Raw genomic sequence first — 18,692 nt, 5'->3', positions numbered from 1 at the left:
TCTGACCCTGCTGACCAATATATATATATATATATATATATATATATATATATATATATATATATATATTGGATTGGTTACATGTTTGTGATGATAGGAAACCACATTTTTGAGACCATCTTTGGTACACTGCAGTTGTAAGAAGAAAATATTTAACAATGGGGAATTTGCACATGGTTTAATTTTTTTTACTAGCTTGACCAGCAATAGGCCTTTGCTCATCTCAAGACCTGAGAGGAGATGAACCATGTATTGGAAGAGGAATGATGTTCTGTGTGTGACTTGATGTGTACAGGAGGAGCGAACCATCCGGGATCGGACCCTCCTGGAGGCGAGGGACTCAGATCACCCCATCCAGTGGAAGGTCAAGTTCATCCTGGGCAACAGCAGCAGGCAGATCTCACAGTGCAGAAACTCGATTCAGGGAAAGAGCCTTCTCACTGATGAACTGGGTAAGTGATCATCCCCTCACCAACTATTCACAACAAAGCCGATATGCATTAAAGGTAGGGTAGGCAATTTCGCAGAGGCGTGGAATAGCAAGCTAGCTTTGAAACCATGAGATCTCACCCCTTCAGTCCAAAGCCATGCCTCCTTCAAAACACATGAACGCACACAGCAGTGTCTGCACAATGTCACGAGAGACGTCATTAAATTACCTCATGTCTCAAAAAACATAACATTACAATAATATCGAACGTAAACAACTTACAGAGCTCTAGTTGTACCACCTGACTGCTGCAGTTAATTTCAGCGCTGATAGAGTTGACCTAGAAATGCATAATCCGAGGCTGAGGAAGCTCCGGGTAGAACACCACGGGTTGCCATCTAGTAATTACGATTACAACATGGCGTGAAAGCAGCATAAGCTCATTGTTTTGGTCCAGGAGGAAGTGTAAAAGGCGGCTGCTGTTTGTTTGTGGTTCAGTGACTGTCTACAACTCTGCACAGCCTTAAGCCTGGTTCACACGGAACGATTTTAAAATTGTCGGCCGATTTTCCAAACCTGAGAGACCCCACACACGGCAATAAAAAAATCACGGGTCTAACAGTTTTGGTTGTACAGTGTGTGGTGCGCAGCCACACGGCAAAATCAACACATCACACACAAACCGATTTGACTCCCAAGCGTTCCCAGGTCAGACGGAAAATCTTGCAAAATCCCTCGAGATCAAACGTGACTTCAGAGTAAACAATCATGGTGGAAGAAGAGGATGCAGTGGCGATAGTTTGTAGTTTGTTTTTAACCGAAAAAAAAAAGTTATCAAAAGAAAAGACGATGATCAAAGAATTGGAGACAACGCGAGCATGGACGGCTGTTTTGATTTTGTTTCCCGGTGCTTCCTCTGCGCCTCTTTCTGATTGGCTACACGCCACAGTCCACAGGCTGCGTGCTCGTTTGTCCCCGGGGGGGGCACCACCTTATTTTTACAGTCTATGGGCACCACACACAAGGAAAAATCGGTTCAAAAAAATCCAACATGTTGGATATCCCCAATTTGAGATCGGAACGGTCGCGACGTCCTTCCGATCAGACGAGAGCAGTCTTAACACACCACACACGGCAGGAATATCTGAGCAGATTATTTTACCATAATCGGAGCATCCTTGAGATTGTCAGAAGGGGTAAATCGGGGCTAAAATCAGCCTAATTATCCTGCCGTGTGAACCCGGCTTTACGGAACGCGCTGATGACGTGTGATGTCTGTGCGAGCAGGGTGCATGGAGGTATTGAATTACATATGTGGACAGCTTATTCGGACCAAATGGAATAGATTAGACGAAAATTTTTTGGTCCTGAGACACAGAAGATATAAGTACATGTTTTAATATTTAGACCACTTCTATTGATTGCTATCAGGATGTGAAAAGAGTTTTTCAACCCATATAACAAAATTGCCTACCCTACCTTTTAAAGAGTGTGCTCTGTTGTAATTAATGGTGTCGTTTCCATCCTTGAAACTTGTGTTGTGTAACATGTTAAATATTGGGGTGAATCTCAAGAAGCAATGTCCGAGTCCTATTTCACCCCCACAATCAAAAACAAATTATATTTTTAAATTATATTTCACATAAAAATGATTTATTTATTTTTAAATGCACATTTTGCCCCGCTTCTTTGAGGGTTTTTAATAGGATTCTTAATAGATTGTCATTACTTTAATACTTACTGAAATCTGTAAAATGCAGTTTTTCTCATTATTTAAAATCAGTGTTAAGATAGTACAGTATTAAATACAGAAATAAATATATAATTTGTTCATTCTGCGGTAATGAAAATTTGGCAGAAAATGTGGTTAATCCTCATGAAAATTGTGTCAAAATTCTAAAATCTTAATAGTTTTACAAAAAAAATGATGACACAGACTTTCCTTTTTCTTTCTCTTTCTCTTCAGGTTATGTGTGTGAGAGGAAGGATTTACTGGTGAATGGATGTTGCAACGTTAATGCTCCCAGCTCAAGCCAGTATGTCTGTAAAAGCTGTCTGGCCAATGGATGTTGTAGCGTCTATGAGTTCTGCGTTTCCTGCTGCCTCCAGCCTGATAAGGTACTTCAAACAACATATCTTCATTTTTATTACTATTCATAGAGTATATTATTCATTATTTTTAAACAGTCCAGCAAGGGATGAAAATCTTTTTGCTAGAATGGTTGTAATCAGGGTCCAAAATTAACTTTACGTCGACTGAGAAAGTGTACATTACTTTTGTAATAATAATGTCTATTACATGCTTTCATCTGCCACAATAATATAATGTACTTGGGTTATCTTAGGGGGCTTTTCTCATCACATATCGAATATATAATTAGTGTATATGATATATTAGTACTATTTGTATATATATTTTTTTATTGTATATTTAAATTGACTGATGTTCTTTTTATTTATTTGTAATTATTATTTATAACTTATTTCAGCGTGTGTGTGTGTGTGTGTGTGTGTGTGTGTGTGTGTGTGTGTGTGTGTGTGTGTGTGTGTGTGTGTATACACAGTGAAAGTGATTATTTTTCCTATCTTACAGTTGTGGCAAACAGCACACACCACTAGGTCACTTGCAATATCATACAGTATCCAGTTTTACTGTAAAATGCCACTTCAAAAAATATTGAGAGACATGTGGTTTGTATTTTCCGTTTAGTGAGCACACAACAGCAGAAATGCGTTGCAACATGTTCTGAAGTTGCTCATTTTTGCTCATTATGATTGCATTAATACACAATTACTAGAAACAAAAATATATATTGCATAATCTATATAAAATATTTATTGCATAATGCTGAAAATCTGCAATCATTCTGTAAAAAATGTGTGGTGTACAACTCTGCTGCTTTGATGACACTATCCTGGCAAAAACATGTAAGATCTACAAACAATTCTGCGTCACCTAACCGGAATACGAAAATCAGGCCACTCTCGTTGGAAACTCCCCTCTGACAAAAGCTCTCTCTGTCTCCTGCTCTCTTCCCATCAGCAACCTCTTTTGGAGCGTTTTCTAAACCGAGCCGCAGAAGGGTTTCAGAACCTCTTCACTGCAGTGGAAGATCATTTTGAGTTGTGTCTTGCCAAGTGTCGTACATCCTCACTGGTGAGCGTCACACACTCTCTATGTCGGTTTATTGCGACTTCAGCTTGTTTGTTGCGTTCCAGACCAGAATACTTGAAAATACCCTGCTATGTTCTTGTTTCAGAGCGTCCAACATGAAAACACCTACAGGAACCCGCAGGCAAAATACTGCTACGGCGAGAGTCCACCAGAACTTCTGCCAATATGACTCGAATACTGTTTTCGAAATGTTTGCCAGCGAACCAACTTCGAATAATGAAGGAGATTTCTTGGAGGTCTTCTCAGGGGTCCCGATGGACCAAAACGAAAAATAATCAGTTAAAAGAGACTTTATACTGCATATGTGCATAGTATCTATTTTTACCTCATCAGTGATGAACATCTCATCAAAGAGTCCGCCCATTTCTTTTTTCTGCTAAGATTAGGCCACATATGGGTAGCCTGGCTAATTTTATCTTTGAGTGGGATTCCAGAGAGAGTCATTGTGTTGTTGCCTAATGCTAAAACACTCATGGAAACAGTGAAAGCACCTCAGATGATTCAACAGCAGCACCTCTCACACCCAGGGTCTGTGTGACCTCAGATTTATGTGTACGACCTGCATGTGAACTACTATATGTTACTTTAATAAAGTAAGTGTGAATGGGACACTGATGACTCTCTTTCCGCCGACAACATCACTACTGGTATTTAAGAACAACATCAGAACTGCTATCTTTCTGACAGTATTTTAATTTTTTATGTTATTTAAAGCACATTATGATAAATACTTTGCTTGTTTCATATACATGCAACATTTCAGCCGTAAATAAATTAAATGTTTGCTAGATTATGTTAATTTCCTGTCTAGCAATGTATGTTTATGCTGAAATGTGATTAAATAATGGTTTGTATAAAAAAAAATTAAAAAAAATCAGTCGCGACTCGCGTGGCACGTTTCGCGCTATAGACTGAATCCAAAATCACCGCCTTTTCCCTCAAATAGGGCATTATTAGGGAACAGACATTTACAGTGGTGTCCGAAGACCAAAGTGGACGTTATCGAGTGCACTCATTCAATCCAATGAATGATATCAAGCCGATGTACTCGTTTTCATTCACTCATTCAAGTGAACAGTATTAGTAGACGACGTGAGAAATATTGATTGAGGGTTTAGGGGGCGATTTTGGATTCAGCCATAGTGCGCATCGATGCTCCCTAGTTTTCAGGGTTCATTGTGGGACTTCTTAGAGAGCAAACGTTTCAGTGCACTGGTATTTTGCAATTGAGACAGCCCTTACTAGTGATAAATCTATTTAAAACAGCAGTACCACGCAATTGACTTTAGGCTACAGATCAAACATCACTTTAACAACTTTTCTGCACCATTTTACAGTGATAGTTGACATTATGCCACAAATGCTGCAATTCAACATGCAATTCGTGGATTTCCATTTTAAAACACCTAAAATATCTTAAGCATTTATTTCTTCTTCCTCAAATTTACTTAGGTTTAAGGTCATTTCTGCTCCCTTTTGTAACTGATGATTGTCAAGGCCTCATCTGAGCAAATTTTAACTAATTGTGAAAGTATAAATTCACTGCTATACGGTCCATTGCTCACGTATCATTGTCAAGTTTCAGTTGTAATTTAAAAGATGACTAGTGTAGGGGATATTTGTTGTGACATCATATGAGCATTAAAAGAAAATATATTTTGGATTGCATTACATCAAAATGGGTCTCTGGTCCCTGAATGCTGCCATATTTGGTTTTATGCTTAACTTAGTTTAGTTTAGAGGATTAGATGTCTACTGAATTTCTTTCAGAACAAGAATGAGCACTGTTTACGTTTCTTTCACTTTTTTCAAAAAGCCAATGTGTGAGAAAATGTCAATAAATCATATGAGGGAGACCGGGGATGGTTGTAAACACGGGTTAATTGTAACACTTTCAATTCCCCCAATCAGGAACAAGTTACAAATCCCCTGATTCACTTCACACATGCTCTGTTTAGTCCTTATTTTGATGTAAAAATAAAAAAAATCCTGTTTTGTAGTCAAACTCATCAAGTTAAATTGTTTATTGCGTTTCTGTGAAGATATTTTTCATGCAAGTTGTTTTGCTTTTTAGCTGTAAATTGAGCTAGTTCCTGACTGGGTTAGTTGTAACCTGTTGAAAAAGCTTTCAAAATCAATATTTGTTATAATCCTTATTTCATACATATCACCCCGGTGGATGTTAGGCTACATCTCACCCCATAGGCCTATGTTAAAACTAACCCGACCAGAAGGATATTAAAATGGTTTGTAGTGTAAATTATTTTACCATTAACAGCAGTGTGTTTATGATTACGGTAATAAATTGAAATAATATGAAATTTGCAATATAAAGCAGCATAACAAACAGTTTTTGTACATTAAAAAAAAAAAAAAAAAAAAAAGGAAACGAATGAGACCAGAAGCTTTGACACGTTAAAGTTACAAATGACCGCGCCACTTCTTACCTTTAAAATAATGTGGATATTACTAGAAATTCTCTGATATTACCTCCAAATACTGGTGTACTGTTCAGTAAACAGTTTTCAAAAATTGCCAACGGCCAAAATAAAGAAATCATTTGGGGATACATGCCTACTATTAAACAATTAATCATCCTGATTATTCCAAAAGAAAAAAAAAAACATCTGCACTGAAATTAGAAAATTAACAAGCTCAAGTTTTTCATGGCCGCATATGACAGTTTGATTAATGACGGTCACTTGAGACTATAGTATTATCGCACTGCAGATTTAGCAATAAGATTGAGTCGACCACCTGCTTCCCACTTGTGCAATTAACATTCTGAGGACTTAACACACTATGAGAATTTGTTACAAAAAGTTTATTGTTGTATCGTATTGACAATATATGAAGTAACATTAATATACAATGTTTCATGTTAAATAGAGTGACAATATGTTTTACTCAAAATGCAAAATTTTGAAAAGTGGAAAAATATATAATAAATAACAATTTATTGTATTGAATTATGATGCAAAACAATATAGATGATGTTACAATAACACAAATATGTTAAATAGTGACAATATGTTTTACAAAAAATAAAATAATGAAAATTGCAAAAATATTATAAATAACAATATTAAATAATATATTGAATTATAATGCAAAACAATAAAGATTAAGTATAAGTAACAATAATAAAAAATACTTTTATGTAGACTTTTTTTTTTTCTTAAAATACAAAATATTGAAAAGTGCAAAAAATATATAAATAAATATGGTTGGAAAAGTTACCATGAGAACATGGACATTATGTTAATAACAGGATCTTATAAAGAAGTGATAATCTTGTTTTGAATTATTTACTTAATGTATGGTTGATGAAGTTCTTCAACTCATCCAGAAAGTCTACAGAGATCTTAAGAACAGTAACGCCCCACTGTTTTCTATCATATGTCTTTGTATGTGAGAAGACAGGCTTCTTTGTCCTATTTGTGCATGGACCTATTGCATATGCAACACAGGCTTTGGTATAAGTTAAGTCATCGTTGGTTGTGTTAGTTATAAGTTTCACGGCACTATTTAGGTCACTTTGGTGTTTACGTATCAGCTTAACTGCCTCTTGCATGTAGTGAAGTCCGCATTGAGCTCTGTGCCTTTTCTCTTCAGTGGTCAAGTTCTTCAAGTCAAGTTCTGAAATTGGTTTCGGCCATGGTCTAATGTCATTTCCATTTGCTGAGACCTGAAGAGACAGAGATGGTTTTAAATAGTTAAAAAATGCCTTTGAACTATATTAACAAACTCTGCTATGTCATATGGTAACACTTTACAATAAGGTTTCATTAGTTAACATGAACTAATAATAAACTGCACTTCAAGCATTTATTAATCTTTGTTAATGTCAATTTGAACATTTACTAATACATTAAGATCCGAAGTTGTATTTGTTAATATTAGTCTCAGAATCTTTCGGACAACTACATATATGTTAGTGTTCATCATCATCATTATCATTATCATCATCATAGTGTAGATGGAATGTAAATACATAAAGTGTTATAAAAAATAAATGTCTTATCACTTAAATATGTTATCACTAATCACATAAAAATTTCTTATCACTTTAAAGTCATTTTGACTTAAAATGAATGTCACTGCATTAGATTCCCAAATATGAAACCCAAGTTGAAATCTCTGCTTAGACACCGTGAGAACTTCATACATATCCAGTAAAAATTGGTAAATAGGTCATTGAGCAAAGATTTAGCATCATTTGTTGGTTTGATATTTCATACGATGCAATGACATTCAGACGTTATAAAGTGTGGCATAAATACAGTGTTGTAATGTATCTCTTGAGCAAACACGTTAGCATTTCTATTTCATTTTTTTTTTATTAAATAGCAGGAAAAGATCGATACTTACAAATTTGTCCAATAGATTTTTCATTATGTCCATGGTGTGGTTTATGCGAGCTTTAACATTACACCCTCCATCTGTCATCGCCAGGATCGTCGTTAAAATCCACCAAATCAGAAGTCCTAAAAAAGAAAAGTACATTGGTTAATGTCAGGCCTAAACTGTCATAAGTAAACTAGTTCTTACAAAAGAGTTACAGATTTAACTGACCTGTTTTTGGCTCCATGTTGAAAATTCACAGTATTCACAGTAACTCTCAGTGCTGAGCAAACTCTTCAGAGTATGATACGTTTTCAATGTCAAATCTGTCAACTTTCCATCTTTTATACATCTGTGACTGCTTAGTCACAAGAATGGAAATGTGTCTAAAGATATCACACACACAAATCTTACAAGCACTTTCAATTAAACCCAAGACGTAAAAAATGCTTATCTTCTTTGTGGATGATTATGCTCTGATAAGTCTGACATGTCATGCTTGTGGATGTTTCCCTGCGTTTGAATGAACATGTGATACATGCTTAGACTCTTAATTGTCTGTAGGTAAAATCTGAAGTGTTTGGGATGCCTGTCCTCATAATCGCTGTTGATGACAACATGCCTCATGCAATGTTCTGATCAAGTGATGTGTGATGAAATCCTTGATTTTATTTTTAGATGAGAGTCTGGGAAAATTTAAGTGTTATGTTGCATATACGCTGCCTCGAATGTCAATCTAATGTGGTGCTTTGTGACTTTGTCGCTGCAAAGTTTGGTCTTATTGGGTCCTTTGTTACAAACATGGTATGTTGTGTTCGTTTTATCATCCCATGCATGTGTACACACATTACAACATATATTGAATTGTGACTGTGTTTGTCATAACCTAGAAGTGATGTCAGTCACACAAGAATTACTTTCTGTGAATATCTAGTGGGAGATACACTGTATGCATCTATTCCTTATAAGTCACTTCCTATTCAAAGTTAGATGATTAATTGGAGATGCTCGTGAGAAGAGACATACTGTACAGTAAGTATTGTATTAATAATATAACGTACGTATTGTGGTCTAGTGGTTGAAAATCTGCACTGGAAGCTGTAAGTTTATAGGTTTAAATGTAAAGTTGACCCAGAATGATTGACCCAGTGATAAACTTAATACCATATACATTGAACTGTCTGTTTCAATGTTTTGTTTTGTAATGTCTGCTCAACTATACTAACACTACAGTTAACTGTACTAACACTTATTAGTAGTAATAGTAGCCTATGTGCAATCTATCTGCATTTGCTATTGTCTTGCCATCAAGTTCATGTCACAAATGTGTTGTTTCTGTGTGTCAGTCTTTTTTTTTTTTTTTTTGCAGTGATCTTCAGAACTCTTTTGGAATAGATAACCAAAACATATACTTGTATTGGATGACAAACAGCCTTTTCAGTTCCTCCTTTTGTGTACACGATATAGCATAATATTACCAGCCAAAAGTTTGAAATAATTAGGATTTTGTTTTTGAAAGAAGTCTATGCTCACTAAGGCTGCATTTATTTAATCGAAAATACAGTAAAACATGCAGTAATAGTGTGAAATATTACTACATGTTATTTCTATTTGAATATATTTTAAAATGTAATTTATTCCTGTGATGCAAAGCTGAATTTTCAGACTACTCAACATTGGGTTACATTGACCCAGCGCTGGGTAGGTATGTGAGGGGGTTCATCATTTTGCCAAGTTCTGGGAACGTTCCCTATTAGCTGGGAGCCTAACCCTCATTTGAGCGTGAACAGATTGAATTAAAAGGTATGCAGGTCATAAGAAATTGCCACACTATAAAAAATTATTGGTTAAAAAACAACCATTTCTAGGTTATTTGGCAACCTAGCGCTGGCTAAATATTGGACAGAACAGATGCTGGGTTATTTTTACCCAGCTTGTTGGGTTTTGTTCATTAACCCATTTGCTTTTTGACAGTGCTGGGTCAGTCAATTTGATTTTGAAGGTCTTTCATTTTAAATAATAATAATGCACTCTAAAATCTCTTACAGGAGCAGTTCAAATGCAATATTTTTTTATTCAATTCGATCAACAGCGCTCCTACTATATAGCCTAGTCAGAAGAGCTCACGACAGCTTGTCGCTTCGTCCTGGTGGCGCTGGCAAGTCGTTCGGCTAGCGTTCCCAGCAGATGTTAGCTGTGATTTACATGTAAACAAAAAAAGGTAAAATGTGAGACTACAGACATTTTCCTCTTTGTTCAGTAATAATTTGATAGGAATACATTGTAATAAAAACCTTAATTTCATTCAGGAAGTTTCCCCTCAGATGAAGTTTTTTCTCAGAACAGAAAATAAAATTAACGTTGACAAACGTATCCAGTTTTAACCGGTTTGGCACAGACTACGCTACATTGGGTTACATTGACCCAGGCTGAGTAGGTATGACCCAGCAGCTTAGTTACAGAAAAACTACCCAGGCCAGCACTAGGTAAACATATAAATAAATAACACAATAAAATGATGAAGCAGGCACTGAACCCAGCATTCTTCAAGACGTAAATGAATTGTCATGAGCATAATGCAATTTACTGTACTGTAATGCACTTTGGATAAAAGTGATACATGACAAAAACTCTTGATGTGAGAAAATGCACACGCAGGCTTTAGAAATTCTTTTTGACCACTTCCGTTTTCTGTGTTCCATTATAAGAACATGGAAAGTAATCGAGGTAACATTACACACAGATCTTCAGTGCGATATTGATTCTTCGATTTTTCTAATTGGCATCTCATCATAGGGACTGAAAGTTCAAACGAAACGGTTTTCCGACAAACATCAGTTTCTCTAAATTACTCTATGACACTTACAGGCCACACGTTAAACGTCTTGGATGGCATTGCGTCAGTTGACATCAAAGCAAGTGATGCAAGACCTTTCCACTAACTTCACTTTTCTGAGACATTTTTGCCATGACTTAGCAAATAGCTTACTCACTCAAGGAAATTATATGCAAGTATGTATGCATGTATGTGGGACGTTGTCCTTCTTCCACACTGGTGCACAAAGGAAACACTTTGAGTGACAGAGATACCCCGTTCCTTTCTGCATTAGGAACACTTTTGGGTATAAGGTATACTCCCTTGTATGGTAGGAACAGATTTTTCGAAAGCAAATATCTAAATCCTTGATCTATGGACTCATAGATGATGATAACACAGTTTCATCATCATGGCATAGCAACAAACAGTACAATCGCCACTTCCCTTTCATGAAAGTGACAGCACGATCAGGAAAGTGTGAAGTTGCCCACAGTCAAGTTTTTTTTCTCATGTTGTCTGAGATAATTGTCATTTCCTGCCCACAATCGCATCATGCTCAGACTGTCTGTCAATGTTAGCTGTCTATCTTTTCCAAGCAACTTTCATAGATTCATATGGTGTGGTGAGAATTCACAGATAAATTGGTTGTTAGCAATTGGTATTTTCAATAACCGGTAAAACATTCTGCCTTCTGCATCATAAACTTTTTCATATGGCCTACGTGCACCTTTATCTCTAACCGGATAGATACACATAAAAATGACGTTTGTTTGCTTTTGAATGGATAGGATGTATTTTTGAATAAACTATACATGTATATATACCATGGTCTGTCTGAATACTCGATTCTGATTGGGTGGAAGGTGTGCGGTAAGGAAGGGATAATCCACGGCTAGTTAAGCATTAAACGATTTTAATGCATGATGTGGAGGCAAAGAATCGGCCAGCTCAAAATGAAGTGCATTAAAATCGTTTAATGCACAGCTAGCCGTGGATTATCCCGCTTATACAATGGTCATTTGCCAGCATTGACCACTTAAAGCTGTTATTGATGTTTGCAGCACAATATTTGACAGGAAGGGTAAAAGTGACGGTTATTTTTTATCAGTCACGGCTCGTTTAATCTAGCATTCTGAATCTCTTTGAATCAGACATAGAGATAAAGTAGTGCTTTTTTGTTATTAAAAATTAAAAACTCCTAGCTTCGTTGTCAATGGAGAAAAAGATGCTGAACAGATACGGGTATGCATCTCTCTCTCTCTCTCTCTTTATATATATATAAGATGATACACAATTTGATCATAGTCTTGAGGTCAGGGAAGATTAGTTAAGACATTTAAAATGTCTGAGTAATTGAATGATTAGATTTGTATAATGAGCATGTTATTTTAGTATGCCGTTGAAAACTGTCGACTTTTCAGATGACTATATGATTTTAGTCAAATCATTTTTAACTGATATAATAATTTACTGTAAAGGTCCCACTTAAGAGTTTTGCTCTAAACACAATATTCCTGACAGCTAAAAACTTTTTTTTTTTTATGAAATACAGGTAATAAGTAAAAAAAATTCATTAGTATGATAGTTTTTCTGAATGTGCATGTATTAATGGTACGTTACTTTTACCATGGATATTTTCTCGAAAGTTAGCCGCCAGATTTGTAGAAGTTAAAAGCAAAGGAACAATAAAATAATTACATTAATCTGAAAAATAAGCAGAAACATTAATATAAAGTAAAAGTCATGTTTATCCGGCCTTGTCTGTGTTCTGCTGGTGATATTGTGTAATGCTAGTGCTTTCTACATCATCACATGACACAAATATGTTATGGGTCTTTTTTTCTTTAGATAACCACATGACAGTTTGGCATAATGTGATGATAATAAAAGAGGTTTTTAAATGCACAATCAATTGAAATAAAATATTTAGTTTAATTAGTTTTGTTTCTGCTGAAAATGACATAATTGTACATGAGATGGTTGATGAGCTCTCATATACTGAAGTCTAGATACACATTAATTATTAGGAGTAACAAAAAACTTGATTTGATTGATTTTTTCCTCATCAAATTCAAGGACTATTTTTATTGTATTACAGTACATGGCTAACCATGAGATGCCTTCTGAGAGATGTAGCTATAATAAGCTATAATCTTCGAATGTCACACTGCATGTAGGAATTTCTGTTGATTTCAATCCCAATCTGACTCAATATAATATTTGCTATGGAATCTGAAATAATGGGAGTTGGAAAAGAATGCCAAATTGTTTTTGTTGTAAGGGTGTAAACTCACATCAACGACTGCCAATGTCTGTCTTCAAGCTTCACTCCCACATTGCTTTTACAACTTTCTGGACCAAAAATAATTATGACTAATACACAACACAATTGTTTTGCTGCCTGGAACGAGATGTCCCTTCTACTAATACAACCTGCAACAACTACATTTAAAATGCAATACAATTCCTTATAATGACTTATAATACACATTTAATAATCAGTGGATCAAACCCACTTTTCATGTTATGTGGTAACACTTTAGTTCAGGACCCAATTCTCACTATAACTTTGCTCATTAGCATGCATATTATTACGATATTGGCTGTTTATTAGCATTTATAAAGCACATAATAATGCCTTATTCTGCATGAGCATATTCTACATCCCTTAACTATATTAACCATCCCTTAATAATAGTATAATACCTACATTTAATAACTACCTTACTAACTATTAATAAGCAGTGATGTAATTAGTTTGAGTCAAAAAGTCATACTAGTGTGACTAATATATATATATATATATATATATATATATATACAGGTCCTTCTCAAAAATTTGCATATTGTGATAAAGTTAATTATTTTCCATAATGTAATGATAAAAATTAAACTTTCATTTATTTTAGATTCATTGCACACCAACTAGGGCTGGACGAGTTTGGCTTCAATCAGAATCGCGATTAATCGAACAAGTTACCTCGATTACGATTATTGAACGATTATTTAAAATAAATTATTTTTCATTTGTCACTGGCAAGGCTTATACTGTAAATATTCACGGTTATTTTTTTAATGAAAGAATGCATAATCCTATCTTTGTGGTTCTAAAATAAGGAAACACACAGATAGCTTTTAATGCTTACTTATTAAATATTTCAAACAATTGAATCAAACAAAGCATACAATGCTTGAAATAAAAACGTCTTATAAAAAAGTAATTAAGTTTTAATGTAAAAAAAAAGTTTCCTAAAAATGTAGAAAATAGTTCTTTTTGTAAACAAAATAAATTATTGTAAATATTGCCATCTTAAAAGTAAAATAGAACTTGTATAAAACTAAAAAAACTAATCCTTTTCATATTGTGTAGCATTTGTAAATCCTTGTGTTATCGAAACCTGCTTTGTGGAGTGGAGGCACTTGTTGCTGGGCGTTTGTCAGTCTCTCTCTTTTTTCGCGTGTTTCTTTGGTACAAGCGGCTCCTGTTGCTGAGTTGACTCAGTGTTTGAGTTCCCTTTCACACAGAGATTCCGGAAAATACACGGATAAAGTGGCCCGGGATTTGACCCGGGTTCGTTTGACTTTGGTTCATTCACACTGCCAGTGATTTTCCGGAATCAACACAGTGCGTTCACACAGACACGCACGCACAACCCGCAAAGACACGTGACATGTCCCAGCGGCGTCTATAGTTTGCTTATGAGCTGCGATTTCTCTCGAGAAACCACGCTTGTGCATTTTTTTCTCTGATTCGATCATAGACTAGCGCATTACGAACCGTTTCACGCTGGTGAACGATCCCGGCTTAGCGCCATCATTACAACAGGGCTCTCAAGTCTCACGCATTGGGCGTGAGACACACGCATTTCAACCCGTTCACACGCTCACACGCCACACATTGTATTTCTCACGCTGAGGAGTAAGGGAACTTGTCCCGCTATACAATTCATGGACGAGACGCAGGCAAACAGAGGGAAGTTTTCTGCCGAGTTCATAGCACCTGTCTCGAGTTCCCTTTCGAGAGGTCTCTCCTATTGCGTAAGTAGCTTACGCTATGGGAAAACTCCTTTTCTCGAGAATATTGAAGTCTTTATGTAAAACGCATTGCAGCTGCACAGCTGACAGCAATGAACGAAGGCAGCTCGGTCATTGGCTGTGCTGCGGCAACTTGCTCGAACCAATGACGGGGCGACTCTGAATGCGCGACCAATGAGCGCGCTTCGCGCCCGCGCGCGTCAGAGCCCGCCAAGATGGGCGTGGCCAAGAGCTATATATTGGGCGCCCCGTCATGAGAGTTCTTTAGATTTAATCTCCTTCAGCGAACACCTTCTTCGCTGGATCCTCCGGATTATTGAAGCTTCGCCGTCGAAAAGCATACCAGCGGGATTTGCTACGAGGACGTCGGCACCTTCAGCCGCCTTCTAACGCGATCCTACTGAGCCATCCGGCGTACTGCTCACGCAAGTATTTACATCTGTTCGCTCTGCGACACTTGTAAAAGAGCAAATTTTCCAAGGCGTTGTTTCAAATGCCTTCCTGCGCGTCGTGCAGAGACCTTCTCCCGGACGGGGATCGTCACATCATCTGCGCTCGCTGCCTGGGCCGGGACCACGCAGAAGCTGCTTTGACCAAGGGCGGATGCCCCGAATGTGACGACCTGGGTCTCTCCGCACTGCGGGCTCGCCTCGCCGCTTTCGCCGTGAGCGAGCCCATCGCCGCCATCCCTCTGTTCGAGCCGCGCACTAAGAAAAAGCGCCGCTCACAGAGGCTTCCTGAACCTGAGCTCAGTGACGTCACGCCGAGCCAGTCTCCGCGTGCTTCACCGCCGCTCTTGCCTTCCCCACCGCCGGTTCAGTTCACCCAGCCGGACCCACACCCCTCTAGCAGAGCGGTGGGCCTTGTGACTTTCGGCGCGTCCGAGGACGACGGGGGAATGGATGACAGCTTGTCAATCGACGCTGCATCGGACGACTGGCCGGGCTCCACTCTCGACCCCGCCCCGTCGACGCTAGCTAGCGCGAGCGGGGGCTCCACCATGGATAGCGAGATTATCCGCGTTCTCTCTAAGGCCGTGGAAGACCTCGGGCTCGATTGGTCTTCTCCCGAAGAACCAACCCGGAGCCGACTGGATGAGTGGTTTCTGCAGGGGCGCCAGCAGGCCCCTCGGCAAAGGCCTTCTCCCTTCTTCCCGGAAGTTCACGACGAACTCACCAAGTCGTGGAAAGCCCCCCACTCTGCGCGCCTAAAGCCTTCTTTTTCTTCCTCGCTCTCCTCTGTGGACGGCGCGAAGGAAAGAGGCTACGAGGGAACACCGCCCCTCGAGGAGGCCGTGGCCAATCATCTCTGCCCGCCCTCCACCACCGGATGGAAAGCCAAAGCTTCCCACCCCTCGAAGCCCTGCCGCACTACTTCAGCTCTCGCCGGTCGCGCCTACGCCGCCGCCGGCCAAGCTGCATCAGCGCTTCACTCTATGGCGGTACTTCAAGTGTTCCAAGCCAAGCTTCTCCGCTCTATGGACGAGTCTGGCCCCGAACCCGAAGCCTTTAAGGACCTACGCAGCGCGACTGACATAGCCCTGCGAGCCACGAAGGCCACCGCCCAGTCTATCGGCCGTGCCATGGCTAATTTGACTGTTCTCGAGCGCCATCTGTGGTTGACTCTGACTGAGATGAAGGACGCGGATAAGGCGCCATTTCTCGACGCGCCTATCTCCACCAGCGGGCTGTTTGGACCGGCGGTTAAGGGTTTCGCCGAACGCTTCACTGAGGCCCAGAATGCTTCACAAGCTATGCGGCATTTCCTGCCCAAGCGCTCCAGCTCATCGCAGAGCAGACAGAGGCCGCCGCAGCCGCAGCAGGCTAGAACAGCCCCCACCGCCTCTCAGCCCGCGCCTCAGGCTGACGCTCGACGCCGCTCGCGCTCTCACAACCGCAAGCCGCCTTCTGAGCGACGGGGTCCTCGGCCCAAGATTGTGCTGAACCCCGAGCCTCGAAAGCCGTCCTAGCCACAAGAATGAAAAGAGAGAGTGCGTGTCTCGCAAAAGCCGGACCACTCTCTCTGCAAAAGCTCAAGCATTACCCAGTCCCCTTACAGGCGGCTGGATATGTTCATACAGCAGTCAATGGGCCAGTCACAGAGCTCGCTCACCTGCAAACAAACGCCGTTTTTACGGCGACGCACAGAAAACACAAAAAGAGTCTTTTTCTGCCTGTGTCACTAAGGGTTCACATGTCCACAAGGTGTGCATTCCCAGATACTGTCAAAACAGTGCCAAATTCATTCCCAGCTCAAGCTGCGCACCCCATGAATGTAGATCACGTGCCTACGGTCATGTACGCACCACTACACACAAGCACTGTTCACACAGTTATAAATTCATCCCCAGTAAAAGCGGGAAACATTATAAAAGTGACGCGTGTGCCTACCACTGTTTATGCACCCCCACTTATAAACACTGTCCTTACAGTGTCAAACACAACCCCAGCCCAGGCTGCGAGTTTTACAGACACAGCGCGCGCTGCTGTAATCACACACGCGCCCATTCACTCAGCTGCTCAGCGCGCGCCCGCGCCTCTGAGAGCTATGAGCTCAGGCGATTCGCTGGCCGGGTCCCTGCGTCACAGCGGCCCGCCCCTAGCCTGTATTCAGCCCATATCTGTACACGCAGCGGCATGGGAAAATATTCCAGATATGCCGAAATGGGTATTGAATATAGTAAAGCACGGATACTTGCTCCAGTTCGCTCGCAGACCACAACGTTTTACGACTGTGGTCGAGACGAAAGTGAGAAAAGAGTGCTCACATGTTCTACGCACCGAGGTGCGCAAACTAATAGAAAAGGGTGCTGTGGAAACTGTTCCCCCCTCTCTGAGCGAGGCAGGTTTTTACAGCCGCTATTTTCTCGTCCCGAAAAAGGATGGCGGTCTCCGCCCCATCCTAGATCTCAGACACCTGAACAAAGCACTAATGATTCGCTCGTTCAGAATGTTAACAACCAAGCATATCCTCGCGCAAGTACGCCCAGGAGATTGGTTTCTCTCAGTGGATCTGAAAGATGCTTACTTTCACATTCCAATAGCGCCTCATCACAGGCCGTTTCTGAGATTCGCTTTCGAGGGACAGTCGTACCAGTACACAGTACTTCCGTTCGGCCTGTCCCTGGCTCCCCGTACATTCACGAAATGTATGGATGCAGCACTTTCCCCCCTAAGGCGAAGGGGAGTGCGAATACTGAATTATCTCGACGATTGGCTGATTCTAGCACAATCAGAGAGTCAGTTAATAACACACAGATCTTGGATTATCAGCCATTTAGAATGCCTGGGTCTAAGAATCAATTTTGCAAAAAGCATACTATCTCCCAGCCAGAGGATTTCTTTCCTGGGAATAGTTCTAGACTCGATGCAAATGACAGCGCGTCTCTCATCAGAGCGCGCGCTCACCATCCGGCGCCTTGCAACATCATTCAGGGCGGGCGCGCTCGCCCCCGTCAAGCGGTTTCAGAGGATGCTCGGTCTCATGGCCTCAGCATCGGCCGTACTCCAGCTAGGATGCTTGCATATGCGCCCTCTCCAACGCTGGCTCAAGAGCCGCGTCCCTACTCACGCGTGGCGTTCGGGCCACCTTTTAATCAGAGCGAACCACGGCTGTATAAAAGCCCTGACGCACTGGAAAGCCGCCGACTGGTACCAGTCAGGCGTGAGTCTGGGTGTGAACACAAGGAGAAAGATGATAACGACAGATGCCTCCAAAATAGGTTGGGGGGCCCTTTACGAGGGCAGGCCTGTCTCCGGCTTTTGGTCAAACCCGGAGAAGCGCCTACACATAAACTGTCTGGAAATGAAAGCGGTCGCTTTGGCTCTCAGAGCCCTGCTCCCACAGCTGAGAAACGAACACGTCTTGGTCCGAACGGACAACATGACGGT

General features: G+C 40.0%; 1 protein-coding gene across 1 annotated transcript; it reads left to right on the top strand.

The window, feature by feature from the left end:
• The first annotated feature begins 240 nt into the window (after positions 1 to 240).
• On the top strand, positions 241 to 3,774 carry spring1 (SREBF pathway regulator in golgi 1). Its single transcript, XM_077241848.1, has 5 exons — positions 241 to 249; positions 296 to 452; positions 2,397 to 2,548; positions 3,474 to 3,587; positions 3,691 to 3,774. Exons 1-5 carry the CDS (start codon positions 241 to 243, stop codon positions 3,772 to 3,774), a joined length of 516 nt encoding a protein of 171 aa, XP_077097963.1.
• Positions 3,775 to 18,692: the final 14,918 nt, after the last annotated feature.

The sequence above is a fragment of the Siphateles boraxobius genome, unplaced genomic scaffold (genome assembly GCF_051911475.1).
Source record: "Siphateles boraxobius isolate OS27281-9 unplaced genomic scaffold, OSU_SipBor_1 24, whole genome shotgun sequence".
NCBI lineage: Eukaryota > Metazoa > Chordata > Actinopteri > Cypriniformes > Leuciscidae > Siphateles > Siphateles boraxobius.
The sequence above is the reverse complement of the archived record's forward strand: the minus strand, read 5'-3'. Positions and strand labels throughout refer to the sequence as shown.

Bases quoted from the DNA above. Each gene is read 5' to 3' on its own strand.
- spring1 (XM_077241848.1), top strand. The intron at 2,549-3,473 runs GTACTTCAAACA...TCTTCCCATCAG, and splicing joins GCTGCCTCCAGCCTGATAAG to CAACCTCTTTTGGAGCGTTT. The intron at 3,588-3,690 runs GTGAGCGTCACA...TTCTTGTTTCAG, and splicing joins AGTGTCGTACATCCTCACTG to AGCGTCCAACATGAAAACAC.